At 41.1% G+C, this 27,022-nt stretch overlaps 2 protein-coding genes across 5 annotated transcripts in view; both read left to right on the forward strand.

Moving 5' to 3' along the window:
* LOC127055870 (myb/SANT-like DNA-binding domain-containing protein 2) overlaps nt 1–27,022 on the forward strand; it is a 371,855-nt gene that overhangs the window by 116,200 nt on the left and 228,633 nt on the right. The gene's annotated exons all lie outside the window — the stretch shown is intronic.
* The window catches only part of RASAL2 (RAS protein activator like 2), a 283,345-nt gene that overhangs the window by 66,895 nt on the left and 189,428 nt on the right, over nt 1–27,022 (forward strand). For 3 of the 4 annotated variants that reach the window (XM_050962978.1, XM_050962979.1, XM_050962980.1), the window contains exon 1: nt 22,134–22,994. The exons of the other annotated variant lie outside the window; for it this stretch is intronic. In XM_050962978.1, coding sequence (XP_050818935.1) covers nt 22,388–22,994 — 607 coding nt within the window. In that variant the 5' untranslated portion in view covers nt 22,134–22,387. Of the gene's footprint in view, nt 1–22,133; nt 22,995–27,022 lie in introns of those variants that run through there. 4 annotated transcript variants of the gene reach the window in all.

Below are 27,022 nucleotides of genomic sequence, written 5' to 3' on the forward strand. Positions count from 1 at the left end.
GCAGAAGCTCTTGCTGGCTGCTGGATGGTATGAAGTGTCTAGTTTCCCTAAACTCAAAAATTGTAATTTTAATTAATTCTGTGCCAGCCCATGACAGGGCGTAATTATGTATCCCCTCTCTTTGGAGGGATGAAGAGAGAGCAAAAATGCTTCTTGGGCACTTTTTTTAATCCTCTCCTTTCCTCCTATGAGAATGGCATCACCTGGTTCCTCTCCCGCATCTCTGCTCATAAAAGTCCCCTCTACTTCTGAAGAGCGTAGGGAGAGTTCTGTCCGCCTCCTGGAGCAATCCTGATTGCCTGCTCTGCTCTTCTGCAGGAGGTGGGGAAAGCAGTCAGTCACAGGGGTTTTCCCCACGCCAGAGTGGAAATCACCTAAATGCTGGAGTTTCTCATATCATTGCCAGTTTGGCTCCAGCAGGCTGTGAAGTCACAAGAGTTGATAGCACTTGCTTTATGTATTAAAAGACCTCAGGAGCTTGGGAGGTACAACAGAGGTGGAGACATTGCTGCCTGCTGTTAATCACTAAGGTTAGGTAATGCTCCGTGCTCCTCAGTGCCCCATTAACCTCTTAGGGTCTCTTAATTTGTGTACACTGCCCATTCCTCTAGTTTGTGGAACACGATCACGAGCATATGCTGAGGAACTATGGAGGGTATAAAGCAGTGGGTATGCCAAAGGCCCTGTGTGAAATCGTTTTTTGGTTGGACAAGATGTAGACCCATAGATTGCATAGTGAAAATGAGTATTACAAATGTTTAAAGCAGTGGTTCTCAACCTATTTGCCATTGTGGGCTGGATCCAATACTACCTGTTTGACTCTGAGGATGTCACGTGGACCACAGCTCTGTGCTGTTTGGGCCGCAAGCAGATTGAGAACCTCTGGTCTAAAAAGTTAAACTTGTGTTGTCCTAATTTTTTTTAAAAGGCATGAATAATATACCCTCAAACCTGTACAGAATTAACCTACAGGCTGTAACAAAATTGATTTTATTAATGTAACCATACAAAAATGTCCAGCAGTAATTTGTAGACTTGAATTAATTAGAAATTACTATTATGGCTCCAACACCTGTATTTTCATCATCTATTCTTGCAGTCAGCCTCTTTGCAGACTGTGGTCCCAATTTAGCAAAACATTTAAGCACATGTTTAAATGCATCCCTATTCAGCATAGCCCCGTTGGAATGTATGTGTGTTGAGTACTTTGCTGTTTCCCCTGTGCTCCCAAAACCCTCCCTGTTGGCACCCAGGGTGCATGATTGAGGAACAAGATTGACTGAGATGTAGACCCCAGATTGCAGGGCTGAGGAGCATGCATGGAAACAAGATGTTTGGGGTGAAAGATGAGAAGAGCAGGAACATAATAGCAATAAGGACAAGTTGCTGGCAAGGAATGGTGGGGGAGCAGAATCAGAATGGGACAGGCTGGGGGGATGTGATGATGTAGTTCCTGTGTCATTACGCTTGCACATAAGGGAGCTGAATTAGAGTTCTACGGGCAACCTTAATTGAAGTTTCTAATTTTGAACACTTGATTTGGAACCTCAATGTTCTTCTAATGTAGTTTTTTGTAGGTACTGTAATATTTTCTATAATATTAAGCCACTATTTCCATGTAAGACTTCACAGGAGTGTGACTGCTGTACATGAGTGATGTCCTGTCTTTTCCTTGCTTGTTGCAGAGGGGAAGGAGCAGGAAGTGCAGGCCTGTGTTTAGTCTGTCCTACATTGTTGTGATACTGAATCAAGAGGATTTCCTGTTTTGTTTGCTTTTTTCCAGAAACGTACTTGTTCTTTCTCTGCCTCTTCCCCCTGCTCTCCTTCCTGCATATCACCAGTCCAAAGTGGAATGTTTCCAAGATTCTTTGAAGATGCTTATAAATAAATCAAGTTCAACATGAATTTGTTTTTTCTCTGACTAACAATCTCTACTGCAAATTACTATATTTTCATATATTTGATCCAAGCATGGTAAATTTCTTATTAGTTTAAGAAGAATAGTTACAAAATATTACTAGCTGTAACTGTGGAGACTAGAAATGTAGGAAAATCGTTTGAAGAGAATACCAACAATGATAACCATAGGGAGAAATTTGCAAGATGACTTGTTTTGATTTAATGTGCAAGAACAAACATGGAACATGCGTTAATGTAAAATAAAATAGGAAACTTGAGATCAGGGTTGGGAATGGCAGCAATGAAGATTTTATTCTAAATAAGGCACAATCTTGTTTTTATGTGCTATGTAGTCTGAGGGTTTTTTAAATGGATATTGACTGACAAGGAATGCCAGTGAACTCTTGGGGTCGTTGGTGCTCAGTGTAAGAAAGGGAAGGATTTCAATAGCATTTCCTGCCACTCATAATGAATATAAATTTAACTGGTTCACTGTGTTTAGATTCTGGATTTCAGGTTCTTAATCTACTATGAATTCTGTATGTTTTCCACCACATGGAGGAGCAGGTTCTTTGCTTATTTAAAGATTGTGCATTCCCATATTGTTTGTGGAAGTGGATGTAAATAGAGTATATAGCTTCTTGTATTCTGTACCCAAGAATATTTGTGGTGTGAATTTTTTCTCCATTCTGGAACTGTAGTTTCTGGATAATTACCTTGGTTTGCGTAAGAAGCCAGTTTGGATTAATGCTACAGAGGAGCAACAACGTATATGTCCCAAAAGAGTTTCAGTAAGGATAAATGTCATATTAACTAACTGAAGCAGATTTACTTGCTGTAACAGGATGATACCACACAACTGGTAAAATTCCTCAAATGTAATTCAGACTAAAATAAAGAGAACTCTTTTTCACTGTTTCCTGTTTGGACACCAGAAATCTGACACTGCTGATGGCTTGTAAATGGAACATATTTTTCCCAACCCTTTATAAAAATTCGCCCGTTTCTGCAGTTGTGACTCACTTTTGTGGTGCCTATCTGCCTCTTGTCAGGCATTGGCCTGTCTGTGGGAATTAGGATGCGCACATACCCAAACAGTGATGCAAGATTTGAAATCACACAAGTGCACTGCCAGGATCCATTGTGTGGGATTGTGCTGCTTTTCCAGTTCTAGCTAAAACTCCTTTGTCCTAGGCCGTGTAAGCTGTAGTGCTGAAAAAATGGTTATGCAGCCTCAAGGAGGCAGAGAATCCAAATTGCACATTAATTTAGATAATTAGGTAAACAATAAATACGAGAATCCTGCAGAGCACTAAAAACCCTTTCAAATTTTCTTGTCTTAAAGTTTATTTTTAGACTTGGTAGTGAGATTTGTCACAATAATTGGAATATTGTTTAAACAAGATCACTGGCTCATTGTGCATGTGTTAATCTATGTTCAACTGGTTTGCTTTGTTTAAAATAAAAATACCCCCTCAAAAATTTATCGTGGGGCTATTAAAATCCTCCAAATCGGATGCTTTGGTTGTTGGAAAATATATATCACTTTGAACATTACTGACAGTTTTGCAAATCTAGATCCTGGTGGCATTGCATATAAAATGCAGGCATCTGATTGCAGCAGTTTTCCTTTCCCTGTGGGGCACTGTCATTAGAATAAGAGGGCTTCAGGTGTTGAGAGCAGCTTTTAAAAAAAATTATATATATATTATAGTATGTAAGTAAGTGAACCTATAATTGCTTTTTGCCTAATACAGTGATTCTCAACCAATTTAGCATTGTGGGCTGCATCTAATACTACCTGTATGGTCCGGAAGATGTCACATAGGCCTCAGCTATGAGCTGACTGGGCCACAGGTTGAGAACTACTGGCCTAATGGGATTGAAATGCACGAATTTACCTTTTTGGTCTTGCTTTAAAAGTGCAATGCATTACTCTGAAGTGTCTGTTAAGAACTGAAATGAGGATCTATGTTTGTGTCTGAGTGACATCATATTTGTTGGATTTTGTTGGTTTACTAACTGCCTGGAAACGTACCCTGCAGTGTGGAAGTCAAGCTGTGTTGTTTGCTGCTCACATCATGTGTAATACAGATTCTGCAGTCAGTACTTACTTAACAGTTCTGTTGATTGTGGTCTGAATCTGAACAGAACAACGTAGATAATATTTTTACTTCAAGATCCCAGAGAGACGGACAAGGTTTTCATCTCGAGGCCAAAAGACAAAAACATCAAGACACTTGATCCCGGCCTTGGATAGGCCAAGAGACATAACTGCACTAAATCTTCTAGGGCCATGTCTACATCTAAAATTTTGCAGCGCTGGTTGTTACAGCTGTATTAGTACAGCTGTATAGGGCCAGCGCTGCAGAGTGGCCACACTTACAGCAACCAGCGCTGCAAGTGGTGTTAGATGTGGCCACACTGCAGCGCTGTTGGGCGGCTTCAAGGGAGGTTCGGGGAACGCGAGAGCAAACCGCGGCGAAGCTGGTCTCCTTTCCCGGTTTGCTCTCGCGTTCCCGGAACCCCCGAACAAGCAGGTCTCCTTCCCTGCGGTTTGCTGGGTGGTTCGGAGAACGCGAGAGCAAACCCGGGAAAGGAGACCAGCTTCGCCGCGGTTTGCTCTCGCGTTCCCCGAACAATCAGGTCTCCTTCCCTGCGGTTTGCAGGGTGGTTCCGGGAAACGCGAGAGCAAACCGCGGCGAAGCTGGTCTCCTTTCCCGGTTTGCTCTCGCGTTCCCGGAACCACCCAGCAAACTCAGGGAAGGAGGCCTGCTTGCTCGGGGTTCGGGGAACGCGAGAGCAAACCGCGGCGAAGCTGGTCTCCTTTCCCGGTTTGCTCTCGCGTTCCCGGAACCACCCAGCAAACCTCAGGGAAGGAGACCTGCTTGCTCGGGGTTCGGGGAACGCGAGAGCAAACCGGGGAAGGAGACCAGCTTGATTACCAGAGGCTTCCTCAGGTATGCTGGGATACCTGCTTATTCCACGGAGGTCAAGAAAAGCGCTGGTAAGTGTCTATATTTGATTACCAGCGCTGGATCACCAGCGCTGGATCCTCTACACCCGAGACAAAACGGGAGTACGGCCAGCGCTGCAAACAGGGAGTTGCAGCGCTGGTGGTGCCCTGCAGATGTGTACACCTCCTAAGTTGCAGCGCTGTAACTCCCTCACCAGCGCTGCAACTTTCTGATGTAGACAAGCCCTAGGCCAATAGGAGTAAAAAGTAATGATTTTGCCACTGAAGGAAGTAAATAAAATGCCATAGGATATGTTCAGGCAACAGAATGGCACTTTAAGAATGGATGAGTCACTCCTATATTATCTTTCTGGAGGCAATAGGATCCAGTCATTAGTTGTGGATTAGTACTGTTGGAGCTTTCTGGGGTTTATTTCCGAGTTCTGCCAATGACTTGCAGTGTGGCCTCTTATAAGTCTTTTAACCTCTGTGTACATCTGTTTATATGAGGATGTAACAGTAACCTCACTGGGGATGTTGAAACTTAGTTGTTAGTAAATGCTTTTGAGATGAAATGTGTTACAGAAGTATGAATTACAGAGTAAACCCTCTTTTAAGCAATAACACAAAGGGCCAGAAAAACTCAGCCCCTGGTAGAGGAGTCTGCAGTTAAAACAGGGGAAAATATCGTAACAGAAATGTTTAAGAATATTTTTTTAAGTGTTTGCTTAAGACTAGGTTGCCTGTTGTAGATAAGGTCCTCATTGTAGCTTTCATAGCTTGAAGAACTGGACTATGTATGCAAATTTGATTGAGGATTGACCTCAGAAATATGCAGCTTAAGTCATCTGATAAGTGAATGTTTGTGCTGAACGAAACTCAAATCAAAATAGTTTGGAACTTGAAAGTGAAGTAATCTCTCCAGAACAGAAATGAGGCATGAAAAAACAAAGTGCTGATGTCATGGACGTCGCCTGAGGCTGCTGTTGTGTGTAGTTCTTTCAGGATTGAGGTTATGCTTCTCTCTGGCTGCCATACAGAATACAGAGGGCCGTCGGCTCAGAGGGGTATTCTTGGTGATGGGGGTCCTTGTCTAGAACATATTCCTCATACAGATGTATTGCCATGTGTGCATGCTGTCCTTTTTTTCTTTTTTGGTGGTGAAGGAGTGTGTGTGTATGGAAAAGACTTTCCATAAATAGTCTTCTGAAAGTGACAATCTGTTCCTTCCTTCCTCTTCTGATCATTGGAGTTATCCTATATCCTTCTGTTGTTGGGAAAAGCCTCCTGTACATTGTTACCTTCAAATATATTTAGTTTAGCATTAGATTTAAATATAAATAAACTGGCACAGAAAGACTATTTTATTTTTAAATGATAGTCCTGACATAGCTTTCTCTCTCCTGGATGCTCACCTGCCAGCTGTGTTTGGATACTCATGTTGGATCCGTGTGCTTCTAAACTCCCCTGGGTTTGGGGTGGGGTTTAGCCTCTCCCTCTGGCCTCTTGGGCGTACTTCCCAGGTAGAGTATCTGTCTAGAACCAGTTCTAGGGAATGGGATCCTCTGGTCCAGCTGTATTGGGCCACCAGGACCAGTGCTGACCCTCTCAGTCGCTGTAGACGCTTCACCCTCCTGGATATTCTGTTCTATAATTTAACGCTTCAGGGACACGTGATAATTGAAGCAAATTACTCTCAGACTTCAAATCACAAGAGAAGCTCAAATTTAGGCAAAATAATAAACATCTGTAGGCAATTTCTTCCCTCAGCCCTCACCACTTTACAGCACTCTTTGCAAAGGCTTTGGTCAGTGCCTCCCGGAGTCCCAGGTCCCCTCTTCTGGAACTCACTTCCCTGGCTCTGTCGTCTGTTCCTGGTCACAGAGCCTCCTCCTCTAACTCCTTCTACTCTTCAGTCACCTCATTGTTCTGGGCTGCTTCCCACCTGGATGGAGGATCATTCCTTCATTGTTGCACCTCCCTGATCCTGGTCGAGGTACATCACAAACCTTATTAGCAAATAGCTGATTGCTATATCCCTGAAAGTCTCAGAATATACTAAAGAGCTTCTTATAGTCTCCAGCGGACCGCACTCTCTCTTGCTGTTTCCCTATATTGTAACTTGTGGTGCCCATTATTCCCCACGAAGTGATGTAGTGTAATCTAATAGATAGTAACTTCTTTATCTGCTTCTCATTCAGCAGTCACTGCCCAGATTAGAAAATAGAAATCCGATCAGTAAGTTTCAAATACTTCAATGGTTAACTATGAGTGAAACTAGTCATTTTGTGTGTGTGTAATGATCATATAACTCAAAAATTTAAAATGCTGGAAAGGTACACACAACTTGTGTGAGCTAATGTAATTGTCTGACCTCTCGCTTGAAAACATCTAGGAAGTCTCTTTTACTTTAATAGCGCTTGGGTCTGCCCATTAGGGCTTCTTAACAGTAAACTGAAATCCTGAATGCATGACCACTTAGCATAGGGAAAAGACTAATCAAGTAGTCTTCATAATGCTTCCAAGGTGGCAAAGGCTGGGATCATCTGCCTCATGTGTATGTTCTGTGTTTTGGGGGGGAGGGGAGAAAATTTGGGGCAAAAATTCCAAAACAAATACTTCAAATGAATGAATATTGCCACCATTGTTGGTATTTCCACCTTGTCTACCACAGCCTCTTAGCTAACACCAGTGCAGGAACCATAATATAAGACACAATTTTTCTATTAAAGATTTGTGGTATTTACACAGCAGAGCGTAAGTGCTCTAATTATGGATATTGCTGAAGTTTGTTCCTTATTTATACCGTAATAATATATTGGTGTATAATGGTATTGGAGAATACTGTTGATTGAGCAGTGGTTAATTTTACTACTTGGTTTGGAATAAAGATGTAACTTCTTAGAAACTGAAAAACCTGAAAAAAAGCCAACAACTTCAGATATGTTTCATGGGGATAGTAGCTTGCTGGAAAAAAGGCTGTTTATTCACTCTGTGAGACTGCTTCTGTCACCAGTGTTCAGGTTTTCTGTTGTTGTGGATTACTGATTCACAAAACTGTGAAATCAGAGCAATTTCTGCAAATGTGGTTTTGAGAGGTTTTGGTCAGCGTATCTGTTCCTCCTAAATTCTGCTAGCTATAGGTGTAATAGGAACAGAGGAATTGCCATTCTGGATCAGGTCAATAATTCTTTTAATACAGTATATTTCCCCCTAGGTGGACAATATGTAGCTGTTTCAGAGAAAGGTGTAAATATTTCCATTCTAGCTTATTTTCTATTGGCTATAACAGTGTCTTTTCTGGTAACAGGAGTAAAATAACTTGTTTTTCCTCACTATTGTCAATAGATATGACTCAATACATACATGGAGCAGATTCTTTGGGTAAGACTGCCATTTTTACACAGTCATTCAGAACAAACCCACATTTGAAGGCTACTTCTTCTGTTTCTTACAAAATTCAACCTTTTAATTTGGCAAAAGCCCCCTGCAATAATAGTTAAAATTTGCATAACTTGGTAGTGAGGGGACCTCACACTGAATATTTACTTAAGTCTTGAAATATATTTTATTTGCTGTTGCTGGAAAGACTGAGAGTAGAGGGGGAGCAAAAATACGCAGAGTATCTTTGTTTAGGTCCCATGTAACCAATTCGTTTTTACAATTTGTCGAAGTAATGTCTTTTTACATAGTAAGTTCTTTAAATACTTCAAAATTTATTTAAAATCCAGAAGACATTTCTCGTTAGAGTAGGCCTCAAAATTTGACCTAATTTTAGAATTGTTAAACTGTGATTACTGTTGAGATCATCTTCCTCTATGTCTAGAATCTAAATATAAATAATTAATCTAAATTAACAATTGACTTTCCTTTTTCCTTATGCGTTAAACCACTACTGAACACTTTGCAGGTGAGGTTATCACCTACTACAGTATAGCTGCAGCTGATTTCTCATTAACTGAAGAAATTGGGTGTGCTATTACCACAGATCCTAGCCTAGAATCTATTCTGTTCTATACCAGAGAACTTCAGGTAACATTTGTTTATTGTGTAACATAACATTCTCTTTTTACATTCAAATGGATATTTGTATAATAGCTAGTTGCTCTTTGCAGGATAAGCTTATATAAAGGTGCTGTTGTGCTTGCTTCTACTCCCTTCCCTTCTGTCATCCTCACTTCTGCTGCTGCCACATTAAAATCTTATTAGACGGTGGAATTGACTTCAGAGGTACCACCTTGTCTTCTCTGCTCTACTTCCCTATGGACAGCTCAATGCATAGTGGTGGAATTTAGTATCCTCCCCAAGATTGTAACACCAAACCTAAGACTCCACCTATGTTGTCCTGTTCTTCCCCTTTTTCCCTTTGCCCTGTTTAAGAGTTGCAGACTGAACTGATTTTAATATACTTTTAATCTCTATTTTTATTTAATGAATCTTTGTTCCATATTCTTTAACAGATTACCTTTAACTCGTCCAACTTGGAACAGTAGAAGTAGTGCGTGGCTGCACACATGTACACACTGTAAATTTACAGAAAATAATTTGATATGTCTGGAACTTTGAAAAAAGTTAGACTGAATTATATAACTTCACCATTTTTCTAGATAACATCAATTAGAGGCTCTGTTGTCTTTTCTTCCCCTCCCCCCATCTATATATAGTTGAAGAATATTCTACAGATGCTGTTTGTGGGGCAGGATGTTTAGCCTTCCCTTTCCTACTTACAGCCGCCAAGGCTTTTGATGTCAGATGAATGATGTCCCATTAATATGGTGTATCTTTCTCCAGTAGTGCACGCATGAAATGGTGGATGCTAAAATTATCAGGTCTCATTATTTTTGACAACCTGCATATAGAGGATGTGGTCACTTATTACAGCTGGGTGCGAAGGGGGGCGGAGAGAGAAAAATGGTCATGTGTATTTTGTTTGAACATAGTCAGCAGGGCCTCTGGTATAATATTTATCTATTAACACGTGTACATGCTACAAATCCTTTCTTTTGGTCAGTAATGCTAACTTTGCAGTTAGTTTGCTTGATGCTGTGATCAAATTTAGCAATATTGTCTACTGCTGGCAGAATGTTGGTTTAAAAGATTCCAAGTGTAATACTTTTTCCCTGGCTCAAGTGAAAAGAGGATTGGGCAGATGATGAAAAGGTAATTTTGCCTACTTGAAAACAATTTCAGTAAAAGGCTAAATCAGTAGGTTGGTGAAGATTTGACATAGTATTCAACCCAATCTGTAATCATAAAGAAATGGATATCAGGGTGGGAATAAGAACAGTTGCTAGTTTTAGTTTTTCTTTTCAGTTGAGAGGGATCTTTCAAAGATTGTCACTAAAGGAGATGAAATATGTTAATGCTACTTGTCTTTTTTTCTTTTAGATGTGACTTCATATTTAAGTCTTAATTATTTGTTTCAAGTTAAGCCCCACAATGTTTTTGTCCATAGCACAGTTGGCAGTACCCTGCATTGGGGAAGCCAATCCTGTAATAATAACTGTTACAAGTCAGGACTGAGGGCCTGCATTAGAGAAATTTGCACTGGTATATGTATGCTGATGTAGCTACATCAACTGTAAGTCAACTCAGTAAAAAGAAAAGCACTGAGGGCCAGTCCAGTGGCTACTGGATGTCTTGGTGAAGAGATGTCAGGCAGTGGTGTAGTTACACGATGACTGAGGACTAAGCTAGAAGGATGTTGCCATTTATTTTGGTCACAGGCCCATTCTGATACTGGAAACTAGCTTTAGCTTTCTGATTTATTTAAAATTGCTAATCTTTTCCTGCAAACACTTAACAAATTGGTCCAGTCTCTGATGTGCATTTCTAGCTGAGAGTTTGCCGAATTAACACTTTGTAGTGTTGCGTTCAGAGGAATGCTAATTCAGGTTTCAATAGATAACAATGATGCCAAACACTGCAATTTTTTTAAGGTACTACTCCGCTTTTCCCCTGAGTGTCTTCATTCACTTATGTGAAGCAGTCACATGTTGATATGTCAGGTGCACTGTTCTAGACACGTAGTCTAAGGAGAAGTGGTCTTTACCTACAGGAAGTATTGCAGCGGGAAGCAGATGGATCCCAGTGATAGGAGATGGGAAGGGGATGTTAAGTCATTAATTAGCTTTGCATAAACAAAACTTAGCATTTTGAAAAATGTCTTTTTAGCAAATGGAAGGAAAGTCTTCTTTGAGGCTATTTAGCTATGTATTGTGATGTTTGGGTCAATTGAAAGGGGTCTGTGACTCTCTTATTAACTTACCAATTATGGTTGGCACTAGGGCACTTTATGTACAGTTCCAGCTCTAGCATGTCGTGCAGTCTGAGTTGACTTTCAAAGTGAAAGAATATAGAAAGCTCTAGATTGCTTTTCCCATAGCTGGTTGAATACATTTTTCTTTGGTTTATTTGTGTGTGTTTACATACACACTGTCCAAACAACACATATGGCACTGTACTGAATTTGTAGTGAAGGCCGTATCCAGATGTCCCTCTGTTATTCATATACAAAGCAGTGTTGCGGTGTAGGCTTCAGTGGCCTTTTTCTCAATGCAATAAATACTGAAGATGAACTAGAATTTTGTAGCACTATTTCTGCTTCTACACACTCAGGAACTGGCTAGCTTTCACAGAAAGGGCATTAAAAGAAATTAGTGAATCGTTATTGTCAAGGACTGGATCTGCTCCAACTGCTTAGCAATTAACATTTTTCACTTGACTAGTAATGCTTATTACTAAGCAATTAGTGTTTAAAACTTCTGGTCCTCCAGGAGTTGTTTGCAGTTGAGCTGGGTGGGTCATGGGGAAGTACTGAATGAGGAAAGGAAACTAGTGGGGACCTCCACATGGAGGAGAGAAAGGTAGGGAGAGGGAGGATTAAAGTGGCTGACTTCATTTGAATATACTTGATTTTAATGGGTTTTGATCGCAAACTTAATGTTTTTCTATTTTCAGCTCTAGTTTTAGAAACCATTGAATTATATGAGCATGGATGTGACATACATATATAATGGCTTCTTTGGATCTTTTATAGGAAGAGGATTAAAGGGAAAGTAGACAGTAATGGCACATTTGGCACTGTTTTGTAAGAGGATTTAGGAAATTAAAATTTATTTTTACAACCAGTGTTTAAAATAAAAACTAAAACTTATGCAGCTTTTCTGGCATGAACAGCTCTAGGAGGACTTATGTAAATTGCACATAGCTTTTTCTTATTACAGTGATACAAATTATACAAGTCTAGTAATAGTTCTTTTGTTTTTTTCCTCCCTTCATTTTCAGTAGCTGGAGTTGTAACAAAAAGTAAAAGGTGATAGAGTACCAACTAGATAGAGCAGTAAGTGTAAACTCGATGCAAAGTAGTTTTGTAAAAGTAGATTAAGTAAACCCAATTAAAACAACAGAAAAAACCATAGCCAAGATATCTTGCACTTTATCCTCTTTCTAAACCAGATTGCAGAAATCTATTTTTTTTGTGCCCCTGTGTAGCTCGCACTCCTCTGAGCTCCCTATTCTAAGTTTGTCTTAGATTTCACGCTGAGGGAAACTTGATCTAATGCAGTGGTCCTCAAACTATGGGACATGCCACCCAGGGAACACGGAGGAATGTTCAGGGGGACGTGCAGCAGGGCCTTGGTCAGCTGGGACTGCTAATTTTGGTTGGACATATTCCTGGAGGTTTCATCACATGACATAATATTTAATGAAAGATGAATTTTTAATTCTGGGAGACTCCAGGGCAATCCTGGAGGGTTGGCAATCCTAGGGCCAGCCCCGATGGGGGGCAGGGAGGGAATACCATGCTTCCAGCCCCACTCTGCCCCCATATCAGCTCTGCCCCAACCCTGTTCAGCCCCCAGTCACGCTCCACCCCTAAGACCAGCTTCACCCCCCCAGCTCCACTCTGCCCCCCTACTCCACCTCCAGCCCAGCTCTGCCCTCATTCCCTCTCCACTTTCAGACTAGCTCAGCCGCTAGCTCCAGCTCCTCCCTTATCCCTATTTCCGCGCACAGCTCTGCCTTCAACCCAGTCTACACTGCTGAGGAAGCCTTGGCTGTGTAGGAATGGAATGGAGGCATGGTCAGATTCCGTTAATCGTGGTGCTGGGGTGCAATTGGAGAAGTTTGTGCGCCACTGATCTGATGTAATTAAGTGTTCTTTTGGTTCCAAAAGAACAGTTTATAGGTGAACCTATGTATATTTTCCAACCCAAATATTCTTCAGTATCAACTCCTTACTTGGTACTATATGCATATTTAAAGGTTTCAAAATAGTTTCTATAAAGGAATTTGCTCTCTACCACTTGGTTTAGCTACTATTACTTGGTGTTTGGGGACTAGCCTCTCCTGTGGGATTTCTGTCTCTAGTTAAGAGTGCTTGGTCATTTTTCATTCCCATCACTGTGAACAACATACTGTAGTTTTCCATGTGGGTTTGCCTTCAGTCCTAGATATAACTGCACTACTAAACCAAGAGGTGGCAAAGGCATGACTCACAGTGGCTAGTTCCTTATTTTAAAGGAATGGGTACAATCTCATGACTAGCTGAAAATGAAAGATTGTATTTCTTTCCACAGTTGCTGGCCATGCGTTAAGAAGCCGTGGTGGGTCCTGCACTAAGACTGCACATTGTCTTGTGAATCTGATGATCAGAAGGCAGATTTTCTTGATAAAGAGAGGAGATTGATGTTCTGGTTAGCAGTTTGCAGCACTCCTCTTTCTACCAGCATCATCTTTTTCTTGTCTGTGTACAGATTAAATGGGAATAATTTAGTTACTGAGGATGAATATTCATATTTTAGTAGCTGAAGTATGCAAGTCAGCAACTGTACTTCTACTGTAAAAAAAAAATAGCAGTGTTATGTTAATCTGTGAGATTCTTCAGTATCCTTAAGATACTCAAGGTTTAAAAAAAAAAAAAGCCTCACTGGTGCTCACAATGTTAATATAAAATTATCAATGACATTCCAAGTGATTGCTAACACTCAGTGTGCTTAACTTCAAAAAGGAAAACCCTATTCCCTCTGAAACCAACAAGTAAAATGTAACTAATAAGACATATGCCTGTCCATCCTCCTCCTTACTTTTCTTGAACGTTGTTTCCCTTCAACCCTCCCTTCATTTGCTTTTATCTTTTTAGGTTTCAAGTTCTTTCTTGGAATCATAGAATTGTACAACTGGAAGGGACCTTGAGAGGTCATCTAGTCCTCATGGCAGGACTAATTATTATCTAGACTATCCCTGACAGATATTTGTCTAACCCGCTCTTAAAAATCTCCAATGATGGAGATTCCACAACCTCCCTAGGCAATTTATTTCAGTGCTTAACCACTCTTCTGCAGACTAAATAGAATCATAGATTATTAAGGTTGGAAGGGACCTCAGGAAATCATTTAGTCCAACACCCTGCTCAAAGCAGGACCAATCCCCAAATCCATAAATGGCCCCCTCAAGGATTGAACTCACAACCCTGGATTTAGCAGGCCAATGCTCAAATCACTGAGCTATCCCTCCCCCCATCTTGTACTGTTAATTGTCTTTTGAAGATTTTAAAAAAATAATCAAAGCTTATATTACTACATTTAAGTGTGAAAATCCAATGATTAAATGACTGGTGGATTATTCAAAAAAACCCCAAACAAACAGAACTTGTGGTCAAAATTATCAATGTTGAATTAAAGTAGCCCTCATGCCAAGAATTCTTGTGAGCCGTGAGGCTGTGTTCATGTATGCTCAGTGGTTAAAAACAGGAGGTCAGAGGTGAAAATATTCTGAATAAATGTTCTCCAGTTAACCAATGAGCCTGTTTCTTTCACTGCAGTTATTTCACCTGTTGACAGATTAATAGGTGACTTTGCATGGCTCGGGATTCAGCCTAACTAGTAAGTCAATTTGCACTGTTGCAAATTAATCTATCACAATACAACAGACTATGTAAATGCTTCCCATGAAGAATTTATTGTCTGAAATGATGGCGCTCTTGCCCATGAGTAAGTGGACTAACATTGAGCAAAGTGGAAGAACTCTGATATATTAACTGTCTTGGATGCTACCAACAATAATAGATTCTGAAGGCCAAATTAGATCAATTTGAAGACAATGGGGTTGCACTGGTGTAGCTGAAAGCTTTGTTTGACTTCCAGCATCTTCATTACTGGTAGTTTTGCATGAGAAATATAGAACACAGCTTGATTCTGAGCCCAGGCTGAGTCTGCTGAATTTGCAGTTAGAAAAATCATCTTTTTATTTCTTAAGTAAACAAATTTGATGCAAAATCATTGAGACACAATAAACTCAGAACCCCACTGTGCCATTGTTAGGTTCACTTTTCTTCAGAGAAGAGCCATCCGTTGTTTAGAATATCTTGAACTTCAGGTAAATGGAAATAGCAAGACAATGTTTCCTTCAGTTTAAAAGTCCATTTTTCATTTGATGAGCAATGGCAGCATCAATGAAGAGAGTAATTCGTAAAATACCTTTCTTTCTTCATTTACATTTAAACAAACTGATCTCTGATTTTGAGGTTCCTGAACTTGTCATCATTGGAAGAGTTAATGTTTCGCCTCTTTTGCTTTCTGAAGTTCTGAAACAGAGTAGCATAACATAGAATTTTTGTCTGAGCTTCCCCACCCAACTAAAGATACTTTTTTTAATAGTTGAATTCATAGCTTGTTTTCTGTGTTGCTTTATCCTGTATTATGCATGCAGAAGGGCTAACTATTCTACATATGTGTATATATAGTGCATCTTTGTTTGGAAATGGACTGTGGCATAAAAATGTCGATGGGTTATGGTATTCTGTTCAATAGGAAATCAGCTTACAGATGACTTACAGTAAAATGATCAGGCAGACTGGTTGAAATAACTGAAATACCACTGGAAAGATGACAATGATGTCTTGTCATTCAATGAGCTGTTTGTAGGACAACAGCAGAGGGGAAAGGGAATGGGACTGATCATAATTCCTGTCCTTGAGCAAGCTATCAGCTACTGTCTATCTCATTCTGCCTTTAACTAGTGTTGTATTACATCCCTTTTTTTTTTTTTTTTAGAATAATGCTGACACAACTAGCTGTGTATTTTCCAACTTAATTTCTCTCTCTCTCACCCACGCTCACACACAACTCTTGCCAGGCTGGTCATATGCTGGGATCTTCTCAAAACCCTATGTCCAAACATAATTTGCATCTGCACAGACTATGGTTTCAACAGCATTCAGAAAATGTGCTTAAAATTTTGCAAAGGGGAAAACTATAAGATGTGTTCAGCTAGTATGATTACTAAAAAACAGAACAAAACAAAAAACCCACCACTCTACCTTTGCTAAAGCATGTAGTAGTCCTAGTAGCAGCTGTTAGAATGCTTGTCAAGCATATTTTTGTAGAATTGACCAGAAATACACCTTACACTGACTGGAGAATATTTTAATTAAGTAATATGAGGAACGGTAAAACATCAGGCAAATGTAAACACTAAAGTCAATTTAGGGACACAAGCAGAACCACTGAGATGGGTAAGAGGCAACCAGAATAAATCAGATTTAAATATATGAATTCAAAGCCTCTATTAGTGTCTGGGGAAATTAGCTTTCTTTGATTGCTGCAGTTCTGGCCATTGCTGGTCTTAATGGCGTTCCCCTCCCCCTTTTTCGTTGTTCCTGCGATCATGTATTGACATTGGCTGCAGGGCAGTGCAAAACATGATCAATTTTTTTCAAATGTAACAGTTTCCATAACTTGCCAGAGAGATGTCAATGTGATCTAATTTTTTAAATTGAAATGAAGCCATAATTGTCTCCAACCAATGTTCATTCCTTTGCTCCAATGTAATGTGATACGTAAAGAAAAGGCTATAGATCTTTAGCCCTACCTGGTAAGGCAGAGGTCTCCAACCTGGGGAGTACAGGGAAGAGTAACTTCCTGACTGCTGGAAAAATTGTAGGACTCTAGAACAGGGGTGGGCCAACTTTTTGGCTTGAGGGCCACATCGGGGTTCCAAAACTGTAAGGAGGGCTGGATAGGGAAGGCTGTCCTCCCTAAACCTTAACCCTCTCCGCCCCCTCCCACTTTCCACCCCCTGACTGCCCTCCTACTCCTTGTCCACTGACCACCACCTCCTGGGTCCCCCTGCCCCTAACCACCCCCCGGGACCCCACCCTCTATCCAACCACCCCCCCGCTCCCTGACTGCCTCAACCCCTATCCATACCCCTGCCCCCTGACAGGCCCCCCCCAGGACCCCACCCCCTATCCAATCCCCCCTCAAAGCCCCTTTCTAAATGCAGCCCTGCGAACATGGGCAAAGGACTCAGGAAGAGCAGGGGCAGCCGCGCAGCCAGAGACAAGTGCAGTTTCCGCTTCAAAGCGCTGCTTGTCTCCTGCAGGCTGCACGGCCACCCGGTGCTCCTCAGTCCTCCGGCTGTGTTCCCGCCATCTGCACTGCCCGTCTGCTCCCCTGAGGCTGCGGGTGAGCCTCCCTTCCTGTTGTCCCCTATCTCTGCATTGCAGCCCCCTCCCGCGCTGGTGGCACGCGAGCTCAGGCTGCGGGGAAGGGGGGACAGCAGGGGAGGGGCAGGGACTAGCCTTCCCGGCCAGGAGCTCAGGGGCCTCACACCTGGCCCGTGGGCCATAGTTTGCCCACCTTTGCTCTACAATGTACTATTCACTTGCCATAATTAATGTTCTCTTGAGGCTGAAAGTGAAGCTGGAGTGCTTCTTGAAAGCAGCCTGCCTTCCTTCCCTGTTTCCACTATGGTTCACAATGAAGCTAGCCACAGGGCTTTTGGTACAGGCAGCAACAGACTTCACTTTTCACTGCTCCTATCATAATCAACTAAATAGCAAGAGCATAACTAACCTGGACATGTGGAACCACCAACAGATGCCTCCATTCTAAGCAGCATATGGCTTCCTGCTGAATGGGGAACAGGAAGGGGGAACTACAAAACTGGGGAGCAAAACTGAGGAATAGTTAGAATTGACAAAGAAAAAATTATAGAAGAGAAAGGACAAAGGCACTTAAGAATGAGAGAGTAAATGGACTCAAAGAAAGTGGAAAGTGTTCCAGATAAGATATGAACAGATATAGGTGGAAGCGGGTGTGCGTGTCCACCTGCCAGCTCATTAGAAAGGGGAGCACCAACAGAAGAATATTGGGAAACACTGCTGTAAGTATTGTACTTCTGGGTTACTGGAGTTTCATGACTCTTCTGACTCTCCTTACGTGATTCTCTGTCCTTGATCAGAATGAGTTGTTTGTGTCTCTAAGCTCCTTCTGACTGGACCACCCTCTTCTTAGAAGAAAACTGAAAAAGGGAGGAAAAATTGGACTTGTGCTTTTCTTTGCTGCTTTATGGTGGGCGGGGGAAAAAAAAGATGGAATGGTTTTAACAACAACAACAACAAAATTCTTGGTTTTGCTTTAAAAATGCAGAAATGTCCAGTTCCCTAGTCAGAATGAATTTTTTTTTAAACTTCTGCATGCCCTGATCAGAATAGCAGAATTGTGTGACGCAAGAAGAGCTGACAGAGTAAAATCTCCTCAAGAAACTGAAAATTAACTAGTCATGGAAGGCGAAAGGGGTCTTAGCTGGATTAAAAAAAAAAATCAGACTTGTCTTAATTGCTGTTACAAATATGACACTAAGTTTGGACAAGGGCAGGTTAATTTACTTTTCCATCAGTAATTTATGTTACACACTCTTCCGTGCTAAAGTTTTAGTGGTGTCGCTCTTAAGGCAAAGCAGGCTCTCCTTACAGGTGACCTGTGCAATCTTAAATAATCTGTTGAGAAATGTGGGGAACTCTTCCCCTTTTGATTGAAATAAACATAGAATACATTATGTATGTTAAGACACGTTATTTAAACTCCTCTAACTTGGGAACTCAAGGTTAAGGCAAATTTCTTCTGCCTGCCCTGCTAGAACCACTAAATACACTAAATCACAATATGTGGCTTTGGAAAGGGGAAAATAAAACTTCTTTCTGATGATGAGACACTGGGCCAGATTCTGCAGTTTTGGTGGTGCAAAGGGGTTGTAAAGCTGCCCTAACTAGATGGCTGAAGATTCCTTCAGCTTGTCCCAATCATGTCTCCTTGAAAATCACTACAAGTCTGCATAGTTTAAGACAGCCTGAAGCTGCTGTGAACTGTGGCCTGGACTGAACTGGCTCCTCAGCAGCCCCTGGCATTAGGGGAGAGTGAAGATGGTATATAGCTAGATTTGGAAGCATTAGGTTTTTATCAGTTAGGGTTAGTAAACACTGATTTCACCTTGCATGCACACAAACTAATGAAAAAAATATTTCCACCACTAATAATTGGAATGTACAGGTAGATAAAGTAAGAAAAATACTTCTTGAGAACTTATTACAGTTTGATTTAAGGATATTTACTTGGTATGTTGTGACGCGTACAATTTACAATTTGTGTTCTAACAGTTATAAAACTTCCTTTTTTTGGATCTCTGCATCTCCTGTCATTAAATAGTTGCTGGACCGCCTCCATAATTTCTCACAACTGTGAAAATTTGAATCAATAAAAATAAAAAAAAATCTTATATAAACATTTATATTTTCTGTCAAAATAATAACATATAAACCAAACTCTGCTAAGCCTATATATAGCCCTCTTTATTCTCTCTTTCAGCTGCACTGAGCAGAGCTCTGGTGTCATTGAGTATCTAATTCATCAGGTGCATTTTTTCTGAAGAAATTACAAAGTTACAAATGAAGGAAAATGTCTAAATAGCGGCCCTGGTTTTCTTTCCTTGCTATATACCTGCAAAACATTTGTGTTTATGATATACTTCAGTTTGTGTGTATGGTGAATATTCAGCCCAGGAAAGGATTGATCTGGGAAAAGCTACATTTGGAAGGTACTGGGAACACACATGTTGGTGCCTAGATATTCAGAATATGTCTACATACGGCAATTAAACACCCACTGCTGGCCCGTGTATGCTGATTTGGGCTTGGGTTATGAGGCAGTTTAATTGCAATGTAGTTGCTCCGTTTGGAGCCTGGGCTCTGGGATCCTCTCCTGGCCTCCAGCCTGAGCTTGAACATCTACACTGCAGTTAAACAGCCCTTTAGTCCTGTGAGGCCAAGTCAGCTGGCACAGGCCAGCCACAGGTGTTTCGGGCATTTCTGCACTGCTATTAAAGTGACTGGTGAACTAGAAATGCCCAGATACGAACAGTATCATGCACTGTGAGTATGATCTGCGGATGGGAGCTTTTTCTGACAACACAAAGCTTTTATTTGATGATTAAAATCATACTGGAGAATAGAGGGATGAAATTCTCTGAATCCTAGAACTTTCTTCCATTTGCCGTTTTTCTGCGCTCTCAATGAAGATGTTGAACCATACATGACTACAGTAAGAAACTGGAAAGCAGAAGATTTTCTTGTCTTCTGACGCACTCGTGGTCCTCTTGTTTTCCTCTCTCCTAAGGGGATGAGGATAGAGATGGGAAATGCTGAATGTAAACTTGTTTGTAAAATAGTCCTTACTTATAAATGAATCTGGACAACTTTGGAGCCCATGAACTCCCTTTTCTGGCCTGGCCAGGCAGGATCCAACTTTCTCTCCTTCCTCTAGTCTATTCAATATCGCTTTAGTGGTTGCTGTGCTTGCAGCTCTTGGAGAGTACCTACAGCCACTGCACAATCAGGAGTACTGAGATTTTGGAGATGACCTCAGAAATCCCACAAAACCTGAGCCTCTGGCCGCTGCTTGATTGTTGGCACTTATGCATTAGCTGTATCTTGTCTCCTTGGGCAGTATCTGAGACACTCTTGCCCAGTGGCTTGTTTCTTTCATAGTGAATTAATTTACTCTTCTGTTCCAGAGAGCAACATGGTTTTTACAAAACAGAGGACTCGACACAATACATTTTTCAATCTGGATTCTGTTTTTCAGATTTTCTTCTTTATTATTCATAAACCTGGCCACTTTAAAGTAAACACAGTCGCTATCTTTCTATATCGTACATGCCAGAAAACACAAGATTTTTTTTTTAAAGGGAATTGGTAGTGCTGGGTTGGATATCTTTACAGTCCCAGTCCATTGTTGATCCAGAATGGAATTGCTGGAGCAATTCAGTGTTTGCCTTCTGTAGTTATCAGTGATGTACATTGGCTGATGAAAGAGCTCTAGCTCAAAGCAAAGGTTCTGTAGTGGGAAGGACAATTGTATTGGTCTGCCAAGCCAGATTATCCTTTTATACTACCAGAAAAGTCTTTTTGATTGTCGCTGTTGTAACATTAGCCAAGGGTCTGTCAATATTTCCATTATAAACCCCCTATTTTCAGGGGTTTATGAATAGACTTAAAAAAAAACTTGCTATGAAACTTGGCATATGAGATCTGAGTTCAGCAGCAGATATTTTCTTTAACAAATTTAAAATAGTCAGCTGTTTCTTAAGCTGTAGAGAGGGCAAAAAAATGTCTTTGGTTAAACATATAGGAGTATTTTTTTTTCCAACCCACTTATTCCAATTACATTTATAAAAGCAAAAGTCTACTCCCTATTAGAGGTGGGGGAAGGCATGTTCCATTTGCCACAAGAGTTTGCCTCAAAACTTTCCCTTTCTTCACTTTGGTTTAAAATTGACTAAATCCCACCCACCTTCTCTCTTCTTTCCTCCTCCCCTATGCATATTTGTCTTCAGTGTATTTACATTATTGCTGCTCCAAATTACAGCTTTCTTTCCTTTACTCCAGCTGATCCATGTAACATCGCTTTTGCCTTGCTGTCTGAGGTTTGCAACACCCAATTCTTATGAATCTGTCTTTGCCTCTCTAAAGGAATTTTGAGATACTTTGTTTGACAAGCTATGTATGGTAAATATACACTGAACAGATTTATTCAGGAATTGCTCTTCTGCATTAAATGCTGCTTTAAGCTATCACTTGATGTACCCAGCTTCTTAGATCCTGAACATAAGAAGGCTGACTGCTAATTTAGATTTTTATTTTTTATTTTATTTTATTTTATTTTATTTTTGTTACTGAGACTTTGTGCTGCATGAATGTGTGGCTTTAAGCTAAGGTAATTTCACATTCCCTTATTAACCCACTGTTGTTGTAAAGTGAAAAAGTAAATTACGATTGGCTCAGAACCCCATTGTGGGTTTTCAAGACTGTTTTTTTTTAGTCATTTCCTGAAAGTTTGGTGCAGAAATGTGAAAGCGCAGGAAATGACAACTGACTTCGCAGAGCTGAATTGATCTTCAGAAGCCAAACAATTTGCTGTAGGCGAGGGTTCCTGTGTGCTGAAGACTCTACTGAGATGCAGAAATATGGAGTAATAAGTGATGATGTGAAACTCTATATCTAAATGATACCCAATTGATTCTAGCTCATCAGGAAGAACATCTGCTGTCATTTGTAGCCACACTACTGAAGAAAGCAACTCAAGCATTAAAATGCTTTTGAGTACTCTTGACGAATGTGAACTGTAGCTGTATGATTGGTAAAGCACAGGGAAGTGTAAGTTAAAGAAACTGAAAGTTGAATGGTGGAAAATGAGTGTGTTTAAAAAGCAGTACCATCCCTCTGCTGCAGTCTTTAGAAGATCGTTGTCGGAACAGGGGAGTGGAAGTACAAAAGTTTCAGCTAATTTGAAGGACTACCAATGGTACTACCAAATGAAGAGTAAGAGGACACATGAACAAGCTGTTTCAGACCTAGGGAAGTCACTTGGTGCATACAGGTGGCGGACGCATCCCAGGTTTCACTGGAAGGGGAGCAAGAGAGAGTTGTCTCACAGTCTTAAATGGAAACATAATCAGCTAAGTCCTATTGAATGCCCTTTGAGGATGGACAATAGTGGTGTTGATGATCTCCAGGAAGACCCAGCAAGAAAGATGAGCCAGGCAGATAGTATACCATTTCGAGTTCCATTCAGCAGGTCTATGTCTGAGCCTGTACCACACTGGAGAAATAGACGTGTGAAGCCATTTCTGCAACCAGTACGCTCAGTAGATTGTGAGCAACAGGGATATTTCATCCATGGTATCTTCTCTACACTTTCAAGTGGCTTTTCTAAGATGTTGACCCGAAAAGGGGAGCCCAGCACTGATCCAGTGAATGAATGGGGCATGGACTGTAATCAGATTGATTTGAATTCAGGTAACAGTGAATTGTTTTGTTCTCCATGTAGCTGGTTAACAAGTGAGCATAGTTACTTGCTCCTTGGAGAGATTTTTAGTTATTTAAAACTATTTGTAACTTCATACTGATTTTACTGGTGGCTAGTAATGTGGGGAGGCTGATAGCAATTATGTTAAATTGAGTGTTTCCTGATGTCATTTAAATAGAGCAGTTTATGCTACTGTGGCCTTCTGAAATGTTTCCTTTCCTTGACTGTTGTCCTTGCCTTAACAGTAAACGCACTAAATGCAATTCTTTAAATGAAAGTAGGGTGGTGTTTAGGACTGTCCAAACAATTTTGCATCCACTTAAAAATTTGAAAGGCTTTTAAAAATGTCTTTTGGTGGTTTTAGGAACTAATAGCTCTCTGGAATGAATTGGATATGTGGTATGTACTGTTTTGAGTGCAAACTCTGAGGACTTGTAGTACTTTGATATATAAAACCTGCTACTGTCAAACTAGAGTGTGGAGGAAAGTAAAGCTGTCTCTAAACAGTCTTCCAGGAGTGAAACTGATTGGTTTAATCATGCCAGATTCACAGTTTTGTAACCAGTCAGCTGAATTAATGTATGTTGTGTATTAGATGTCAAGAACAATAACATTTGTAAAGATTTAGCTAGCTGGGATTGAGGTCAGCAAGCTTCTTGATGCCAGTCTGTGAGATTTCATTTAAATCTACCCTGTTGATGATGATGCCTTTAAAGCGAAAGAGAAAAAGGGGGAGAAATTTGCCTCCTGTTGTCACTCTTGGTTTTTCATTTTACTTCCTATTACTGGCAGATATGACGCAAGTAGCTGATGCAGCTATGAAAATGGGTTTAAACTCGTAAAGTTTTTCAAAATCCTCCAGATTATCGTGCTAAAACCCTGATAACGTCTGGATCCATTTTAGATCATTGGACAAGCCCTCAGTATTCTGAAAGCCTCCGTTTTATTATTAGAATGTACTCTGCTGACCTGGGCACTTACGATCTCTTAATTACAGTGGAATGGTCTTGTATTTTATACACTGCTTTTTTTATTGGAGTCAGTCATCCCTTTAAAACAAACAGCTAAAAGAGAGAATTAAGTGATTTAATGCGGCCTATACCCCCAGTTCAGTGTAAGGCTGTAACTCAGTGGGATTCTGTTCAAGACGAGATTTTGGTTAATATCACTGGATCCCCAAAATGGATCTCCTTGAGGAGAGCCTACTAGTGTGAAATGTGGGTGCTGATCCTCATTTACATTGCTGTAGGTTGCTCTAGTGCCTACCTGGTTGCTAGGATTTTGTGCCCTGACAAAACCCTCTTACTAGTAGTCCCTCTTCTCTCCTCTTCAGTCATCATCTAATTCAGGGTGAGACAAGAAGTCCAATTGCAGATTACTGCGATAGTGGGAGGAACCAGTGGGTTACCGTGGTGAATGGGGTGTTGCAGAGTGGGCCTGGTCCATTTCCTGGTAGGCCTTTTCTGCCCCACTGAACATACATCTTCTTGTGGGGCCTCCATTTCTTCCCCAATTGAAGTGCTGCTGCTGGACAGGTAGTCCCTATCACATAGGAGGCTCTGGGGGTCAAGATTCTGACTTGGGTGAGAGCATAGAGGGGTGTAGTGGCTCAAGATAAGACATTCTTCAATAAACCCTTGAGCATTGTTATGGGACCTGATTTGGACAAGCAAGGCGAAAACCTGGGAACCAACATGAGCAAAGGGACTCGAGAGAGAAGATAGTTGTTGGGGCCACCAGACTAAGACAGGCACCTGCTGGGATGTTTGAAGAAGCTAGGCCTGACTAGGCCCTCATTACAAGTTGGCAGGTCTTCAGGTAAGATAGACTTGCATGTATAATGTTTGTTTTTAAACACTTGTCCCTAAATGCTTTATTCCTAATGTGAAAATAAACAACACTTTGATGTTAAGAAGGCAGTCTGATCTCTCTATACCACTTGTCACAGACTCCAAAAGGAAAGAATCACAGGTGCCAAACGCAGCCACCAGGGTCCAGTCTAAGACTGAGAGAATCCCAGGATTCCACCCCAGAAGAGGTAAACGCACAAGGTCTAAGCCCAGAAGGGGTGTGCCCAGAGACTCCACAAAGGGCACAGAGGTGCAGCTTAGCCCTGTTATCTTGATATGGACCTCCTCAATTGCTATTGACGAGTCTAAGTTACAGGAAATGATCAGATCTCCTATATTCCTCCCAAACGCCGCACAGATTCAGCTCAGAACAGTGGGCAGGCCAGTGTTTGGCCATGTGGTACCTTGGCATTCCAGGAAGCTCTCTGATTTCTGTGTACAGAGGAGAGCATCTTCCCCTAACTTAAGAACACAATCCTGGATTTTGTCATGGGAGGAATCCAGGGATCTGAAAGCCCATGAGAAGGCCAGAAAAAAAGTTTTCCCTTTCCACAGGGGGCATAATCAGAATCTTCAGACAAGCCACATTCTTACTCTACCCAAAGGCGATACGCTACTTTTTACTGCATGTCTGAGAGATGGTGTAAGACTTGTGGCCTCTCCCTTGCACAGGCACAGTAGTTCCCTTTTTGGTGAAGACACTGGTACTCTCAATGTTGAGGGAGGTGTTTTTCCTCAAAGACCCTTCTGACAGGCAGTTCAAGAGATGATTGTGGGCTGCATCCATGGCCTTATGCTCTAAAATGCTAACCATTTAGCTGCAGGCTTTGGAGTCATTAGGGGATCACAAGTAGATGAAAAAGGCATTGGCTAACCTCTGCTTGGATTCCAGCTTCTTGGTATGATTTCCTTGGCTGTGACTATCCCCGCTGCTGACTAATAAGCAGTAAGTCATATTAGGCAACAGAATATGGCTCTTCTCAACATGGAGGACTTGAAGAGATGGATTGAAGACCTCTCAAAAAACCTCTTGCCTTTATTAAAAGGAGTATGAGAAGCCTCTGCTTGGTCATGTCACAATGACTTCTAACAAGAGGGAGAGGCCTACCTGAGATGATGTTCAAATGCAGAGTTGAAGAGGCATGTGACATTTCACTCCATATTCTTTATGAAAATATGCTTATGATATGAATATGACAAAGCTGAGATGTACTTTAGGCAAGATGGGTCTTGTAAGATATCATTGGAAAGGTTATAATTTACTGAATATGATTATCCAATTTGTTTGCCTGTATCTGAAATGAGGAATATTGACTACATATCTGTATTTCAACTATGCTACTTTGGGTGATGCCTTTCCATTGTTCTACCTGAAGTGTTAGCAGTGGGCAAGACAGGACTGATGATCAGCGAGGACAATGGACTGGGGATGGCTTTCCTGCAGGCACTCCATCCTGCCACTGAATCATGGATGCTATGATACTACAGAGTCAGGTGGTCTTGTCACCTGATATTAAATATTATCTGGGACTTCTTGTAACTTTCCACTGGAAGGGAAGGGAGGGATCAGGTTTGGGAAACAAAAGATTCCCACCTTATGTAAATCCTATTTAAGGAAGGGGAGCAAGGCAAACTGGACTCCTCCTCTCCATAGCCTGTCTGCCCAAGAAGAAAGACTACTAAAGCTACCTGAAGGGAAGGCAAGCGAGGAGTCCAGACTGAGAGAGGGGTTCAGTCTGAAAAGGGAATGTAACTGGAATTCTGAATCACCGAAACTTTGCAACCTGCCTAAAATAACATTTAGGGTGAGAATTTACATTTGGTAACCTGTTTCTCAAGTATATTGAACTTAGCTTGCGTGATTTGCTTTATTTAGTCAGTAATCTGCTTTGTTCTATTTGTTCTCTCTTATATTCACTTAAAATTCACTTTTCTTAGTTAATAAACATTTCTTGTTTATAATATAACCCAGTTTATGTAATTTCTAATTGGGGGTGGGGTGGGCAAGAAGTTGTGCATATCTCCCTCCACATTGAGGGAGGAGGGTGAATTTCATAAAACCTCTGGGTTTGTACCCCTTAAAGGGAGTGGGCACCGGAGTGTTGGGGCGAGGCCTTAAGGCTGAATCTTTCCAAAGCGGATCTCTGTGCAGCTGGGTGTGGCCCTGC

This window comes from Gopherus flavomarginatus, chromosome 7, assembly GCF_025201925.1.
Source record: "Gopherus flavomarginatus isolate rGopFla2 chromosome 7, rGopFla2.mat.asm, whole genome shotgun sequence".
NCBI lineage: Eukaryota > Metazoa > Chordata > Testudines > Testudinidae > Gopherus > Gopherus flavomarginatus.